Below are 14,638 nucleotides of genomic sequence, written 5' to 3' on the forward strand. Positions count from 1 at the left end.
CGATGAGTTTGTGGACAGCGAGATCCGGGCTGATGCCTGGCATCTCTTCCACTTTAAAGGAAAAAATGTCTTTGAATTCCTTTAGCAGAAGGTGCAAGTCTGCACCCAACCTTTCAAAGGCAACCTTCCTTACCTTAACAGTTGGCTCTGGACGGCTGTCGTCCAGAGGAATATCAATATGATCACCAACCGGCTGGGGACGGAGTTCATCTGACCGTTACACTATATGGTCTTGTTTCGTGACTGAACGAAACTCTTCATCGGATTCGGCTTCTCAATGGTCAGCCGATCCTTTATCTCCATGAGGACGGAGTAGCGGTCTTTATTAAACTCGTACCTCGGAACGTACAGTTTGAATTCTTTCTTTTTCTTTTTTGACGATTGATCAAGCTCATCAACCCCCAAACTTCTTTTCTCTTTTTGCTCTCTTCAGCTTTCTGAGTCGGCTGAGCAGACCGACTCTCTTTTTGTTTGTCAGACTTCTTGGAGTCTGACTGATAACTGGACGAGCAAAGGTCGGTGGCTTGAATAAAACTCTCCGCCTCTATCAATGCCTTTTGGAGGTGAAGACCCTCTTCCGGACGAGGTCAAACTTAAAGGTTGACCCATCCTTCAAACCCTTGAAGAAGTATGTATAGGCTACCTCGTCAGACAGCCCTTGTATCCGGATTCTCACCAGATTGAACCATCTGACGTAGGAGCGAAGTCCTTCTCTCTCTCCCTGCCATATGGTGCTCAAGTCGAGACTTGTTTTCTTGGCAGGGATGTTCATTGAGAAGTTGGAGGCAAACAGGAAGGTAAGCCTCCTGAAGCTATCAATGTATCCGGCTGGCAGGTTGCCAAACCATTGTTGGGATATGCCCTTCAAGGTAGCCGGGAAGCATCAACACCACATAGCATCCTCTAACCCCTGCATGTGCATAAGGTTGGTGTAGGCCATGAGGTGATCTTCAGGGTTGGTGGTACCATCATAGGCACCAACCAACACATTCTTAACCTTGGTCGGCTGTGTCGCCTCGGTTATCTCCTTGGTGAACGCAGAAGTTTGTTCACCAAGTTTAAGCAGACGGAGCTGCCAGTCCAAGGGTTGGACATTATATGCCGCATGTCCCCCAAGAGGGCCGGCTGCATGAAAGGAGAGGTGTACTGCCCGTATGGCATCTGGGGCACATACGGGACTGTCCTGATCATTTGAGGGCTAGTATGGACGGACTTGCCGCCTGTATGGCTCTCATGCAAGGATTGAGAATACCTTGCGGATGTATTTTTGAAGCTGTCTGGAAAGCTCGATGTGTCGAGCATCGGAGATGGTTTTCTTACTGCCATCCGGTTAAACAACTCGGATGACCTTCCTTTTGCCCGTCTGGGGCAGGGGGATCTTATACCAGTCAATGGCAGGCGTAGTCTTCTCCTTTGGATGTGGAGTAGGTTGCCTGTCTCTGACTGACTTTCTCCTCTCAGCTTGAGGAGTCTTCTTAGCCGACTGACCGTTGCTAAGGTTAGTCGTCCTTTTGTTGATCAGGTCCTTGATTTCACCATGAAACTTGTCATGAATTTCATGAGTTCGTCTCTGGTTACTCGAGCCCGACCCCCTGCCGCCTGAGTGTTACTAAGCGGTGGTCCAACAGTCTTGCAGGTACCAGCTTCATTATTAGGTCGTTCCAGCTTATCTCTACAACGGATGTGCTTTGAGAGGAGTGACCCATCAGGGCCCACTTGGGTTTCGACTTCACAATCGTTGGCTGTATCATGGTTTGGGTAGACCACCCCATCGGCTCCAGGCCAGTTGGGTTCAGGTGGCGATAGAGACTCTTGAACCATCTTAGAGGTACTCTCCCCACAGACGGCGCTAAATGTTATTTGTCCCTCAGGAGAGTTACGTCACCAAGACTGGTCCGGCGCGATCTGTACTTGCAAAACACGGAGACTCCGGTTGGTAGGAGCTCCGTCTCTGACGATCAAGTTAGAACGTGTAGGAGAAAGTAAAGAGTGCGAAAAAGTAAAGTGAGATCTTCTCGGATTCCAAGATCAGGTGTTTTCTCTGATGAGAAAGAATGTAGGGCTATGTAATAAATGAACGTGTCCCCAAAATGGGGGAAATCTCCCTATTTATAGGGTCATGGGAATACATGTTCATTAGGTCATTCTGACCTAATGAGCTGCGCCGTTTTGCGGCTTTCTCGGAAATTGGGCCTTGAAGGCTGCAATTCTAGCTGATATCTGAGGCTGACACGTGTTAGCTGGTGAGTGGCCCATGTTGGACCTGTCCAGGCTTGACACATGTCCCTCTCTGATTGGGCCACGTGTCTAGGGTATTTTTACCCTAAACACACCCCATGTCCCTTCTTTCACCCCTAAAATCATCCCACCTCCCTACACCCACCCCAAATTTCCCCCCACCACATTTGAAACAAAGAATATTATTAAGCGGGTGGGTGAGAGAAGGAGATCTGAGGGTGGTTTTAGGAGTACATGAGGGAAGGAATGAGGGTAGTTCAAGATTGGGGGAAGGGATCTATGGTGGTTCTGGGGATTAATCAACCAAAATTGACGCATCTTGTATTCATTAAAGGTATTTAATGCATTTTTGTGTAAACTAAGGGCTATATGATGTATTTAAAAAAGTCTAATGGTATATGGTGAATTAAGTGAAAACTCAAAGGCATATGGTGAAAAAAACGTAATAAAAATAGAACACTTCAAATAAATAAAAATGAACACTTAATATATCAAATATGAATATGATTACCATAATAGAATGCTCTAATGAACACGTAAAAAAAAAATATTCAGTAATAAAAAATGAACACCTGATATAAAAAATTAAACATTTGTATATTAAAAATGAACATGAATATCATAACAAAATTCTCAAAATGAGTGTAATATGTTCACATGTTCATCTTTTTCCAAATAATATGTTCAAAACTCAAAATATATATGTAAAAAAATAGAGATTAATAATAAATTATTAATTCATTATTTAATTTAGCATTTATAAATGTTTATAGTACGGATTTGACATGTGCATAAGTTTATAAATCTAACATGCTATTCAAAAAAAAGTTTATGAATCTAACAACTTGCTCACTTTAGAAAGTATTATAAATAGTTTCATTTTAATAGTCTAACTTATGAAATTGACTTTTTATCCAAACTAGATTAACCCCGTGCAATGCACGGTTGTTAAATAATTCTAATAACAATAAATTTTACCAAAAATAATGGATATAAATATTATAAATAGACTTAGTAGTAAAAAGTATGAAATATTGTGAAAGATATTAATTAAACATATAATAGTTATAATGGGCAATTTGATATTTAAGAATATTTATTTTAGATTTTATACAAACTAAAAGTCATAATTTAATTACAATAAGTTTTTTTTAGTAAGTGGGTTTGGAGGGAAAACTTTTTATAATATTTTGCCAAGTGTTATCTAAGTTTCGCCTTTAGTATAATGTAATTGATGATTGATGTTCATTCCACTTTTTCTTATACCAATAATAATTTTTTTAAAGTAAAATAGCTTAGGAATCAAGGATAGCAGCTCTGTTGTTATATTCCTCCATTACACCACCATTAACCATGAAGGTCTCCTTTGAATAAATACTCTCAGCATTTAACAAAGAGAAAATAGAAAAACCTTGCTCATCAATGATATCACCCTACAAATTCATAACACTGAAATATATTTAATCTGAATCTAAATTCACCATGAAAGAGTGCTTCAATGGCGTAAATCGAAAATATTGCCCATCAACTCCTCAAATTAAAACTCTAATAAAGATAAATCAGCATCAAAATTGATCGGCCGCCGCCAGTGTTGAACCATGTATGTCCTGTTAAAGGACCAACTCAACCAAAAGCTAAAAGCTCATGATTGAAGCCCATAAATATGTTTTATACTCTATCACGCCCCCTCAAATGAGAGCCCGTTTGGGCTAGAAATGTGGATGCAGCATGGGCCCTCCTCATACCCAGCGCTTAATATTCCACTTGAAAGTGGGGGGTGGATGAGATTCGAACCTGTAACCTTTTATGTCATGTTGGCTCCAATACCAAGTTAATGGACCAACTCAACCAAAAACTTAAGCTTATAGTTGAGGCCCAGGAATATGTTTTATACTCTATCATGTCCCTCTCTTCTCTTACTCATTTAGGAAACTTTAAATTGAAATTAAGAAAGCTTTCATCGTTTATTTTGCTAGCATCTCATTGAAATTTTTGGGAACATTTTGTTGGATAGATAACTGACAAACAAATATACATAGAATTATTTGTAAAATAATAATGTCCTTTTAGATTTGGACAAGGTAGAATTAGATGAACCATGGTCTACCTAAATATTTGCATTTGTTTAGGTTGTCCATGCAAAATTTGATACCAATGTGGTCAATTAGCCGTTGTTCATCACTAGAGGTGTCAAAACCACACCCAACTTGATCCAATCTGAAAATAACTTGAAAAATATATGATTCTGATTTGGACTCGCGTGAATACAATAAGGGTCTGTTCTGATTTACAGAACTAAGTTGAACTGAACTGATTGGAACTGAACTGAACTGAATTAAAGTGAATAGAGTTGAAATGAATATTTTATAAGAGAAGGAAATTAAAAAGTGAACCGATTAGAGCTGAACTGAATTGCATTGAAATTAAGCTGAAAAGAACAAACCCTAATCCAACCCTCATCGAACCTGATGCAATCATCGCTTTGGATGTGATTATATGGACAAGGGGAGTGGGACTCTCACTCAATAGTCACTACCGCGCAAAATGAAGGCGTTTCGAATCGCACCCCAACTTTTGCCAAAGACCTTAAACCCTAACCATTTTCCAATATTCCCAATTTCTTTCCCAAAACCCCTTCATATTCCTGTCTTTCTCTGTCCTCTAAGCTCAAAAATCTCAACGTTTCGCTCTAGTTTTTCAAGCTCTTCTTCTTCACCTTCAATGGCGGAAACTGGGAATCTTACCCCTTTTTATGGTACGTTAGGCACCCAGTTCGAAAGCTTCCGAACCCAACTCGACGAGTCTAGCAATTTGCGCGAAAGAATTCGAAATGTTGCACTGGAAATTGAGTCTGTTACTAGAATCATGCATGCAAATCTTCTTCTTGTTCATCAATCTCGCCCTGTTGCTGGTATATATTGCATTGCATTGCGTTTTTTTTTTCCTTCAATTTTCCTTGATTTTTTCTGGGTATTCTTCAGTTTGACGAAATTATGAAAATTTTGAGTTTGTTTGTGTATTTTATTGTTAAATTGCTATAATTATTGTTAATTTTGCATCACGTTTTAATTGGAATATTTCAATTCAATGATAATGTGAGGAGTTAATTTCAGAATGAACTATAGAATTTTGTAGTGTTAATGGATACTAGTTCATGAATTTGAGTCATATAAGCTGCATTTAGTTCTTATATCAATAATTGATTATATTTGTTAATTGGGTTCTTTTCAATTTAAAAAATAGAGGTGTTAGAGAAAGCAAAGTCACAAATTGGTCCGCTTAAGGAGCACTTTAACCGGCTCGCGGAGATCATTCGAGACTGTCCTGGTCAGTATTATAGGTAAGTGAAATTGAAGTTTAAAAGTGGACTTTTCATGATCTATCATAATTTTGTGGTTCGGCGTTGTTTTGATTGTTTCTGGTGCTAATCATTTGCTTCATTCTCAGGTATCATAATGATTGGAAGAATGAAACTCAGACAGTAGTTTCATTGCTTGCTTTTATGCACTGGTTGGAGACTGGAAATCTTATTTTGCATCCTGAAGCACAAGAGAAGCTTGGATGTGAGATTAATACTCGACCATTCATGTTAGCTATCAATTTGCATTGTTATTAATGTGTCATATCCAGATGTCGTTTAAGATGCCAATCTTGGTTTTTTTGTGGAAGTTTGGATAGATTTTCACTTCAAATAGAGTACCTCATATAGCTTAGGGTTATTAGAAATTTGTTCTGAGTTAGGATTACTGAATTAGTAATTCCTATATGGAAATTTAGATACATTTGACTAGAAGATGGACAAAATTGGGAACAACTATATTATGTTTTTTCCAAGTTGGATAAAGCATAGCACTATTGTGCTGTGTATTGGTGAAATATGGTTTTAATATAAAAATTCATGATATATTTGCTTACAGGTTTGTTCTTGTTCACCTGTGTCACAATGGATAATATGGCCCCTTATCGTTTAACTTTTAATAGTAATTTTTGTTGATTAGCACATTTTTCTTGCATATAAATATGGAGATGAAAATTGACTAGCTTTAGGAATTTTGAGTGTTGTTGATCAGTTTGGAGATAATTACAGTTTGATGACTTTGATCTTCTTGGAGAGTTGGAGGCTTTTTGGAGTCTTTACAAAACTGTTTGGAAAACCATGATATGCTCTCTTACTGTTGGCCAAATTTCTGGTATACATAGGACCCCTTAATACTAATTGAAACACTTGTTTTATTGCTGGTTTGCAGTGAATTCTCCTGATTTTGGTCTGGATGTTGAAGATTATTTAGTAGGTGAGTAATAAAAACTGTACGTTGTGTGCACAAAAGGCCCTTCTAATTCTTTTTTGTGTCTTTTACTGTCACCTTATTCCTTGATTATATTTTTCATGTTCTTTGGACAAAACTTCCATTGGCAATGAATTGTGGTGTGGTGTGTTTTCTTATGCATATGTTATAGCTTTAGGTGTGAATTGGCATGTTTTATCTTGCTCTTATACTTGGGTCTAGATGCTACAGGGGATGTTGATTGCAGAGTACTGAATACATTCTTAGTTTATTATTGATAAACATTCTTTTTGTAATCAAGTCCTGGTACTGTTTAATTCATATGGTATCTGATATGCTCTATGTGGTGCCAAGTTGCAAATGTCATTCTAGTATATTATGCTCTTTAAGATAACTTGTATACTAATCTTGGTTAGATTTTTTATTATAAATCTGGGGTCCAATAGCTACTACAACACAGGCTATTAAAATGTGACCAAATATATATTAAGCAAAAAGAGAAAACTTAAGAAGTATGTTACCTTTTTTTTTTTTTTTTTTTTTTTTTTTTTTTTTTTTTTTTTTTCCCCCTTTTTAGCTAAGGATTTTGTTGTTTAGTTTTATACTTTGGTCTGCTTAAATTCTCCCATTGTCGTATTCCTTATCTCTGTGTTGTGCCTTTTTCTCAGAGCACTTTGCATGTCTCACATTTTGCCTGTGTCTGATAGTTTGAAGCCAAAATATTGGATGATTCTACTGTGTCATTTTTTAAAAAAGGACACCATAACATGCTGACGTGGCATGCTATTATTGGTCAATTTTTTGTTTATTTTTAAAAATCAAATTGTAATACATGTATGTATAATTTTACATACATGTATACATGTATTTTTGTAAAGAATACAAAATTATAGTGTTTTAATTTATTTTTTTTATTTATTTTTGAATCTGCTTCCATGAACGATTGAACGCACCTTCATGATCTTCAATTGGAGCACAATTCGGAGTTGTTTCTGCGATTGGAGGTCGGAGTTGCTGTAATTGGGTAGCAAATTGTTGTAATTGATGGTGAATTGGAGGTTCTAATTGTCGCAAATTGTTGATGTAGTGTGGATTGAAGAAGGTGGTTATTGCTGCGATTGAAGGCTGGAATTGTGTCATTGGATAGCCAATTGCTGTAATTGATGGTGGATTGGAGGTCGCAATTAATGTTGCGTTTTGGTGTTGTTTGAAGCGTGGATTGAAGATGGCGGTGGTTGCGGGTTGGTGATGGAGAATGGTGATGCTGTACGTTTGCGAGCAGGGCGGTGGTGATATATTGCGGGGCTGAACTGGACGTTGGTGGTGATTGATTGAGGGGCGGTGGACTGGTGATTTATTGCGGTGGACTGGTGATTGATTGGAGCAGGCTGGTGGTTGTAATAGTGCAGTGGTTGGAGTGGCAAGAGGGCTAGATGTGATGTCCGACGGTTGGAAGTGGTTGTTCTGCTGCTAGGTGGTGCGGCAGTGAGTTTCTGGCCTGGTTGCACCGTTATAGGCGGCTGGTAGTCTATGGTTTGGGAGTTGATGTTGGTGCGGTGAAATGGCGGGGGTATAAAGGGATTTTCCTAATTTATGATTATGTATTTAAGAAAATACATGTATTAAAAAAATACGTAATATAAATACAAATTTAATACATCATGATTATTAAAAATAATTCAAAATTGTAATCAAAATACCAAATACGGGCCAATCAAGTTTCGCCACGTCAACATATTGTGGAGCCTTTTTTAAAGAATGACATTGTAGAATTTTTACAAAATATTAACCAATAGAGTACAGTTTGCTTTAGTTAATATTATATGGAGTTGTATTTTATCTCTAACTAGTTTAAATCCCGTGCAATGCACGGTTGTTATTAATTTTTTAAAGAGTTATTATTGTATTGAATTTTATATAAAAAAAAATACTCATAATATTAATTCAAAAGTAAATATAAAAATATATTAGTTGGGTTTATATGGAGAGTAATTATTGTTAAGAATTTTAACTGGAAGAAAGATATATTTCATTATTATAAAATGATTTCCTTACAGAATCTTCGTAAAAACGGAAAGTAAAATGGGCGGGAAAATTGTTAATGACATTATGACAAGTGTCATTTTAGGTTCGCTTTTAGTATAGGTAATTGATATCTATTCTTAAAAAAAGTTGTGGTGTCTAAGTTAGTCCTGGAGGCTAGAACCAACTTGTTGACACTAGTTCTTTGAAGCTTGGCCCTGAAGGTTGAATTAATGACCCAAAAATAGTCTACAAATGATAAATGTGAGGAAAAGGGAAAAAATTGTAGCTTTATTTTTGTTTTCCCCCTTTTTTTTTTTTTTTTTTTGGGGGGGGGGGGGGGGGGGGGGGGGAAAGGGGGGGGAAGGAGTCCAGGGAAGATGGGGAACATTATTGTGGTTTGCTGACCCATGTCTGCTGTACTACTTCTCATCATCTGGCCCCTCACTTGCTAAAAGTTCTTGGTTGAACCTTAGCATGACTCTTGCAGTTGCGAATAATTTTTTCTTAGCCTACAAACCTTTGAGGTAAGCACAGGTTTTAATGTTAAATCATCAGAAGAGTACACCAAACCTACTCCATGTTGATATGGTCTATCTGAGAATCTGACAGCTCTTGAATGTGCCTTTTGATTATATGAGAGCAGTATCTTGCATGATATCTGATCTTCCAATACCTGACAAGAATCCAAACACACTTTCACACCTCATGTGCATAATATATCCTTGTCATTCTTCTTGGTTCCAAATAATAATATTTCTCTGGGATTTACATTGAAATTACTCGTAAATAACAAACATTAGCACCCTAATTAAATCCATTGGACCCTGTTCCACCTCCAATCGGATGGACTCCAAACACCCTGTTACACCTCATATGTTTAATTTAGCAAAGTCATTCTTGGTTCAAATTAATAATAAAATTCAGGAATTAAGTTGAAATTACTCATAACATTAACAAACACTAGCACCCTAATCCAATCTATTGGACCTGCTACAATCTCCAACTCTCCATATATCAATTGAAACTGAGAATGCTTTTGCTACACTTTTAATCTCAAAACCACTCTTTGTCTTATCAAAATTTAACAGAGTTTTTTCTAACCCAAACTCGCAAAGCTGCTGACTCATACATCTCCAGATCAGAGGACTTTATGAAGCCCCCCCCCCCCCCCCCCCCCCCCTCTCTCTCTCTCTTATATTTGCTGTAGGGAGTTAGTCTTCCACATCATAACATTTTAATAATTTGCGTGTTCCTTCTCACCAGCAGGAATTAAATTTTCTCTCTTTATTCAAACGTTCCTGTATCCCTTACATCTGCCACTACTGTAAGCTTTGATAGCTTTCATTCAGGGGCATCATCCATTGGACCTACTCGTCTGTGGCCTAAAACCTTCCCCCTCGTCTGACACACTGATAAATCCCTTGTCATGCTCTGCTCTCACTTTGGCCAAGTTATAAAAATACAAGCTGATACTTTTTCAAGGCAAAATATTGGAACAGATGCTCACTGTAAATTAAAAAATAGCTTGCAAAGGAAATTTCAAAAGTGGAATTGATGCTTTGACCATTTGACAACATGAGATTGGATAGACTTAACTTTAAGCTGTGGGAAAATCCCGAAAGTTGAATATCAGTTTTGCACTTTTCCCTATTCACTAATAGACTCACAATTTTAGGTATAATCACTTGGGAAGTTTGCTCTCTAGAATACTTTTAGAACCCCATTTCCTTTATATATTCTGCTTCAACACTGTTACTAGACATGCGTTTTTTTGGCTTTTAAACGTTCAAATCTTCAAGTACTAGTAAAGGGAATAAAAAGAAATTTCAAGGAGCTTTTTCGTTAAAAGAAGTATGTTAAGCTTTTTAATGTTTCACTTATGATCGCCAGTTTTGTGCTAATAATAACCTTGTTATATCTTAAATTAGCTGACCAACAGCTGGCTCATTATGTTTACTGATGTGATATAAATTTCTTTCTGCAGGAATCTGTTTCATGTCCAATGAACTGGTAATATTTATGCTTCAAGTTGTTAATTTGTAATAGACTACTACTATCGCAAGCAATTATACGAAATCAGATTACTAGAAAGAAGCTTTGAGTGTTGATTGATTGATTAAGAAACTAAGATAGCAATAGCTTTAGGCTATTAATCTCACCAAGCAGCTTGAGGCTACGACTCTCCATACAAGTCACTCAATTTCTGAAGGCCTACTACTAAGTTCTACTACCATACTTATAGAATTAAGCTTAGATAATACATGTGGGAGATTAACTAAAATGGCAAAACCATATTTAGACATAGTAGGAGCTTGTTGCTTGTTTTCCTTAGTTGCTTCTTAATTGGTTTTGTCCTCTTGTTCTTTGTTGTTGCTGACTTCTTGACCTTGGCCTTTGTTGTTGTTGCTGACTTTCTGACCATTGACCCTTGGCTTGCTTCCTTTGGACCTCCGGGTATATACTTGTATGGGTATGGGTTGGGTTATAGGGTGATCCATCACATAATTTAATATGTTCTTGTTAACATTTGCATGATTGTGCTCGAAAGAAATCAATATAGTGCAATTGCCTGGAACTTGTTTCGTGTCAAGTTTGCTCAATAGGCATTAATGATTTCCGAGGTGCTCTTTACTGTTGGTATATACTTATCAGATAATTTTTATTAATCGTTTCAATGTGACACTGACCTCTACAATTAATGAAGTATAATATGCTTTAGTTTTGGCTGTTACAATGGTCTGACAAGGTCTGGCTTGTATAGGTGGTGCCTACTTCTGTTCTTAGTGTTTGCATTATGTATGATGATGGTGGCACTGACGTAGTCTGTTTACTGCAGCCTAGGTATGTGATCAATAGAGTGACTTACGGAGACTATGATTCTCCAAGGAAGGTGTTGAACTTCTTGACTGATCTTCATGCTGCCTTTCGGATGCTAAACCTTCGTAATGACTTCTTACGCAAAAAGTTTGATGGTGTGTACACTTAAATTTTCCGTTTATTTTGTATTCAAGTCTGCTAGTAGAGTTGACAGTTTGTAATTGTTTGCATCAAGTTTGACATGTCTAAGCATTGTCCCCTTGATTTGCATCACAGGTATGAAGTATGACTTGAAAAGAGTTGAAGAGGTCTTTTATGATGTTAAGATTCGAGGCTTGATAGATAATGAGGACTCAAAAGGAGATCAAAGAAGCAAGGAACAACCTTGAGTTGAGGATTTCTGGGGTTGGCTTTTTGGTCACTATCCTTGCCTATGCATGTTGTAGGTGTTCAATGCTGCTTGCCGCAGGACAGTGAAAATATAGAAATGAATATGTTGATGTGCTTAATGGTAGAGGTGTAGTGAAATCTGTATGCTAATTTAGTAATTAATGAAGTATGGAAAGATCTGAGGTGCTATCAGTTATCATGCAACGGATAACATTTCCAGTGGCTTGTGCACGTGTACCTTATAAAAGAGGAACAGGGAGCCTCCAGGACTTTGCACTAATCTTGTAATTTGCAAGTCATTAGATTAGACATGTTTTAGCCTTCAGTTCACCCATTCTTCTCTTTGCTGGCTTGTGGTTTACGCCTAGAGTAGCACCTCGGGAAGTCAGGATAATACAGGGCAGTTTCAGGAATGGTACATGAAGACACTTGCTAAATCATAAATGACTCCGTACTGCTTATCAAGGAGGCAATTGTGATTAGAACAAAACGAATTTTATTTTAGTGTATTAAAGCCACCAACTGCAGTGATTGTCGATGATAATTGAAAGTTGATAGAGCTTGCGAAGAATGCCCAAATGCCATGACTTGCAATTGGTACACTTAAGTCTTTGTGCGTGTGTAACTTAAATGCAAGAAAAAGAGAGGCCAAGTACTTGAGTGGATTTTTGTACTTTCTTCGTTTTTTTAGTTGCTACACTTTCTATTTTTGATATTTCTCTCTCTATCTCTCTCCTATCTAATGGGTCCCTCTTATTTTTCTTCTCTATCTCTTTCTTCTTAAAAAATTGTCTAGAAGATAGTGAAATTAAAGTGTAGCAACTAAAAAAAACGAAAGAAATACATGTTTCTATGAAGCTACAGTGTGAAGGCCTAAAGTTCCGGGAAGGTTGACTATCATGCTCAGATGTTCTAGATTTATAGATTATTTACCAAAAACTGCTAAATGTGTATTATCAAGTCGATAAAATAAAATTGCAGGGCTATGTAGTTCCCTCATCCCCTATTAGCTTCAAATCCTTTAGTAGTGATTTTGATGTAGTAGAGGTGTACGGATAACTAAGATAAGGATGTGTTATTTAAGAAAAAAGAGAGAGAGAGAAAAGACGTATGTTATTCGGTTATTTTATCCTCGGTATTTTTTTAAATGTCAAACAATATGACAAAAATTGAAATTAAAACACATCTACACTTAAAGTGCCTAGACAAATCCTAATTGAGCCTTGTTATGTACCCTTTAACTTGATCTCTATCAACATCGTGAAATTACACACTTTGAGGCAATTACTTACCACTCAAATTGTCTGTAGTGTCCAAAATAGGTCATGTCTCAATGACCTTCCAGTTGTAGCAAATTGACTAATGCGTAATATTTCTATTGGGGATAGATGGCCTACCAAAAGCCCAGTGTAGGCACTGAAAGCATGTCAGGCTTACGCATGGGTCACCAAAGTCACTAAGCTATAGTCATAACCTCTAAGAGACCTTGTTTGGTGCCCTAAGTTCCTCCCATCATGCACTACCCCAACCTGGCCTTGTTTCCCAATTTAATCTAAACCACATTTGAGAGTAGAAAATGATTTGCCTTCTGAAACTGAGCTTAGCTTAGAGCCGCAAAGTGAAAACCTAGCAGTGTTGAAGAGGCAATCTTTGGCGGATACTTAAAAGAGAAGGAAGAATTTTTATTCCTTGAAAGGTCAAATGTTGTTGTAGAGCAAATGTAATTCTAAAATGTATTATCTTCGATGTAGAGGTTTCTTCCTTAAAATCGTGTCTCTAGCCATCTATTACTCCCAGAGTGAGACTATAAATAGTACAACCTACTATAAATACTATAGAAAAGTTTGATATAATTAAATTACGTCACTCCTTGAAAAGTTGGTCTTTATTTATGGGTGAATACCCCAATCCCTATGACTCCAAGCATGTTTAGCCAAATTACAAAAACTGAATAGTATGATCCATTGTTTTTTCTTCCTCACCAAAATGGTCACAATTTTAAAAAACAATCTTTCTCCGATGCTAACTAAACTGATTTACTTTCATTAGAGACTTTTCACAGAAAGGACTTCCATTTAGGAAGAGTTTAATTCTCCAAAGAAGATTATAATCATTAAAGATATTTGAAATTTTATTCGTACCCGTCTAAGGCGGGGAGTTCCTCCTATATTCAAAGGGATCTATATTTAAACAATCCTTATCTCGTCCTCAACTCGACTATTAGGTAGGAGAAACACATATGCATGAAGACTTAATCAAAAGGTTACTCGATGGATGGCCTGCTCAATACCCAAAAAAAAAAAAAAAAAAAAAAAAACTTTAGACTGATGAGGAGGGGCTTTGATAACCATAACGGTGTTTACATCCCGAAAACTAAAAGATTGTTTAATCAAAGGCACATTCCAAGAAGAGGCTTAAACAATATTAAAGTTCTGAACTTTCCACCTTCAGGCCTAATCAAGAGTAACTCAATTAGTGAAAAGTGGTGTTTTGCCCTACATCCACCTTTCGCTTCTAGCCCTAACTTTGCTCATGTCTCCTATGTATCACGCGCAACCATCAAACTCTTAGTTATCTACTCTTTGAAGTCCACGCATTCCCCACGAAAGGAGGTTGCCTCGATTAGGATTCTTACTTCCCTAATCCAAAGGGATTGTTGAATATATTCTAGAAACAAGTTAATGTGAATTTAAGCGCATTCTCCAAATTTGCTTAGTAAGGCAAGCCTTATTTAGCGTTGGAAAGCTCCAAATTCCTAACCTCCACCCCCCATTTCCCGTCGTAAATGCAAAATCCCTTTCCTACCCTATTGTATCCCCTTTAGCCCCTTCTTAACCCAAAAGAACTTAATAACAAGAACATCAAGTTTTTATGTTATCGCC

At 37.2% G+C, this 14,638-nt stretch overlaps 1 protein-coding gene across 1 annotated transcript; it reads left to right on the forward strand.

Moving 5' to 3' along the window:
- The first annotated feature begins 4,782 nt into the window (after nt 1-4,782).
- LOC145572385 (uncharacterized) lies at nt 4,783-12,276 on the forward strand. Its single transcript, XM_081631362.1, has 7 exons — nt 4,783-5,149; nt 5,482-5,578; nt 5,686-5,801; nt 6,486-6,530; nt 10,534-10,559; nt 11,386-11,521; nt 11,643-12,276. The coding sequence occupies exons 1-7, from the start codon at nt 4,783-4,785 to the stop codon at nt 11,753-11,755; spliced, it is 900 nt and encodes a 299-aa protein (XP_081487488.1). The 3' UTR covers nt 11,756-12,276.
- The last annotated feature ends 2,362 nt before the right edge of the window (nt 12,277-14,638 follow it).

Source organism: Chenopodium album, chromosome 12, assembly GCF_948465745.1.
Source record: "Chenopodium album chromosome 12, dcCheAlbu1.1, whole genome shotgun sequence".
In the NCBI taxonomy this organism is placed as follows: domain Eukaryota; kingdom Viridiplantae; phylum Streptophyta; class Magnoliopsida; order Caryophyllales; family Amaranthaceae; genus Chenopodium; species Chenopodium album.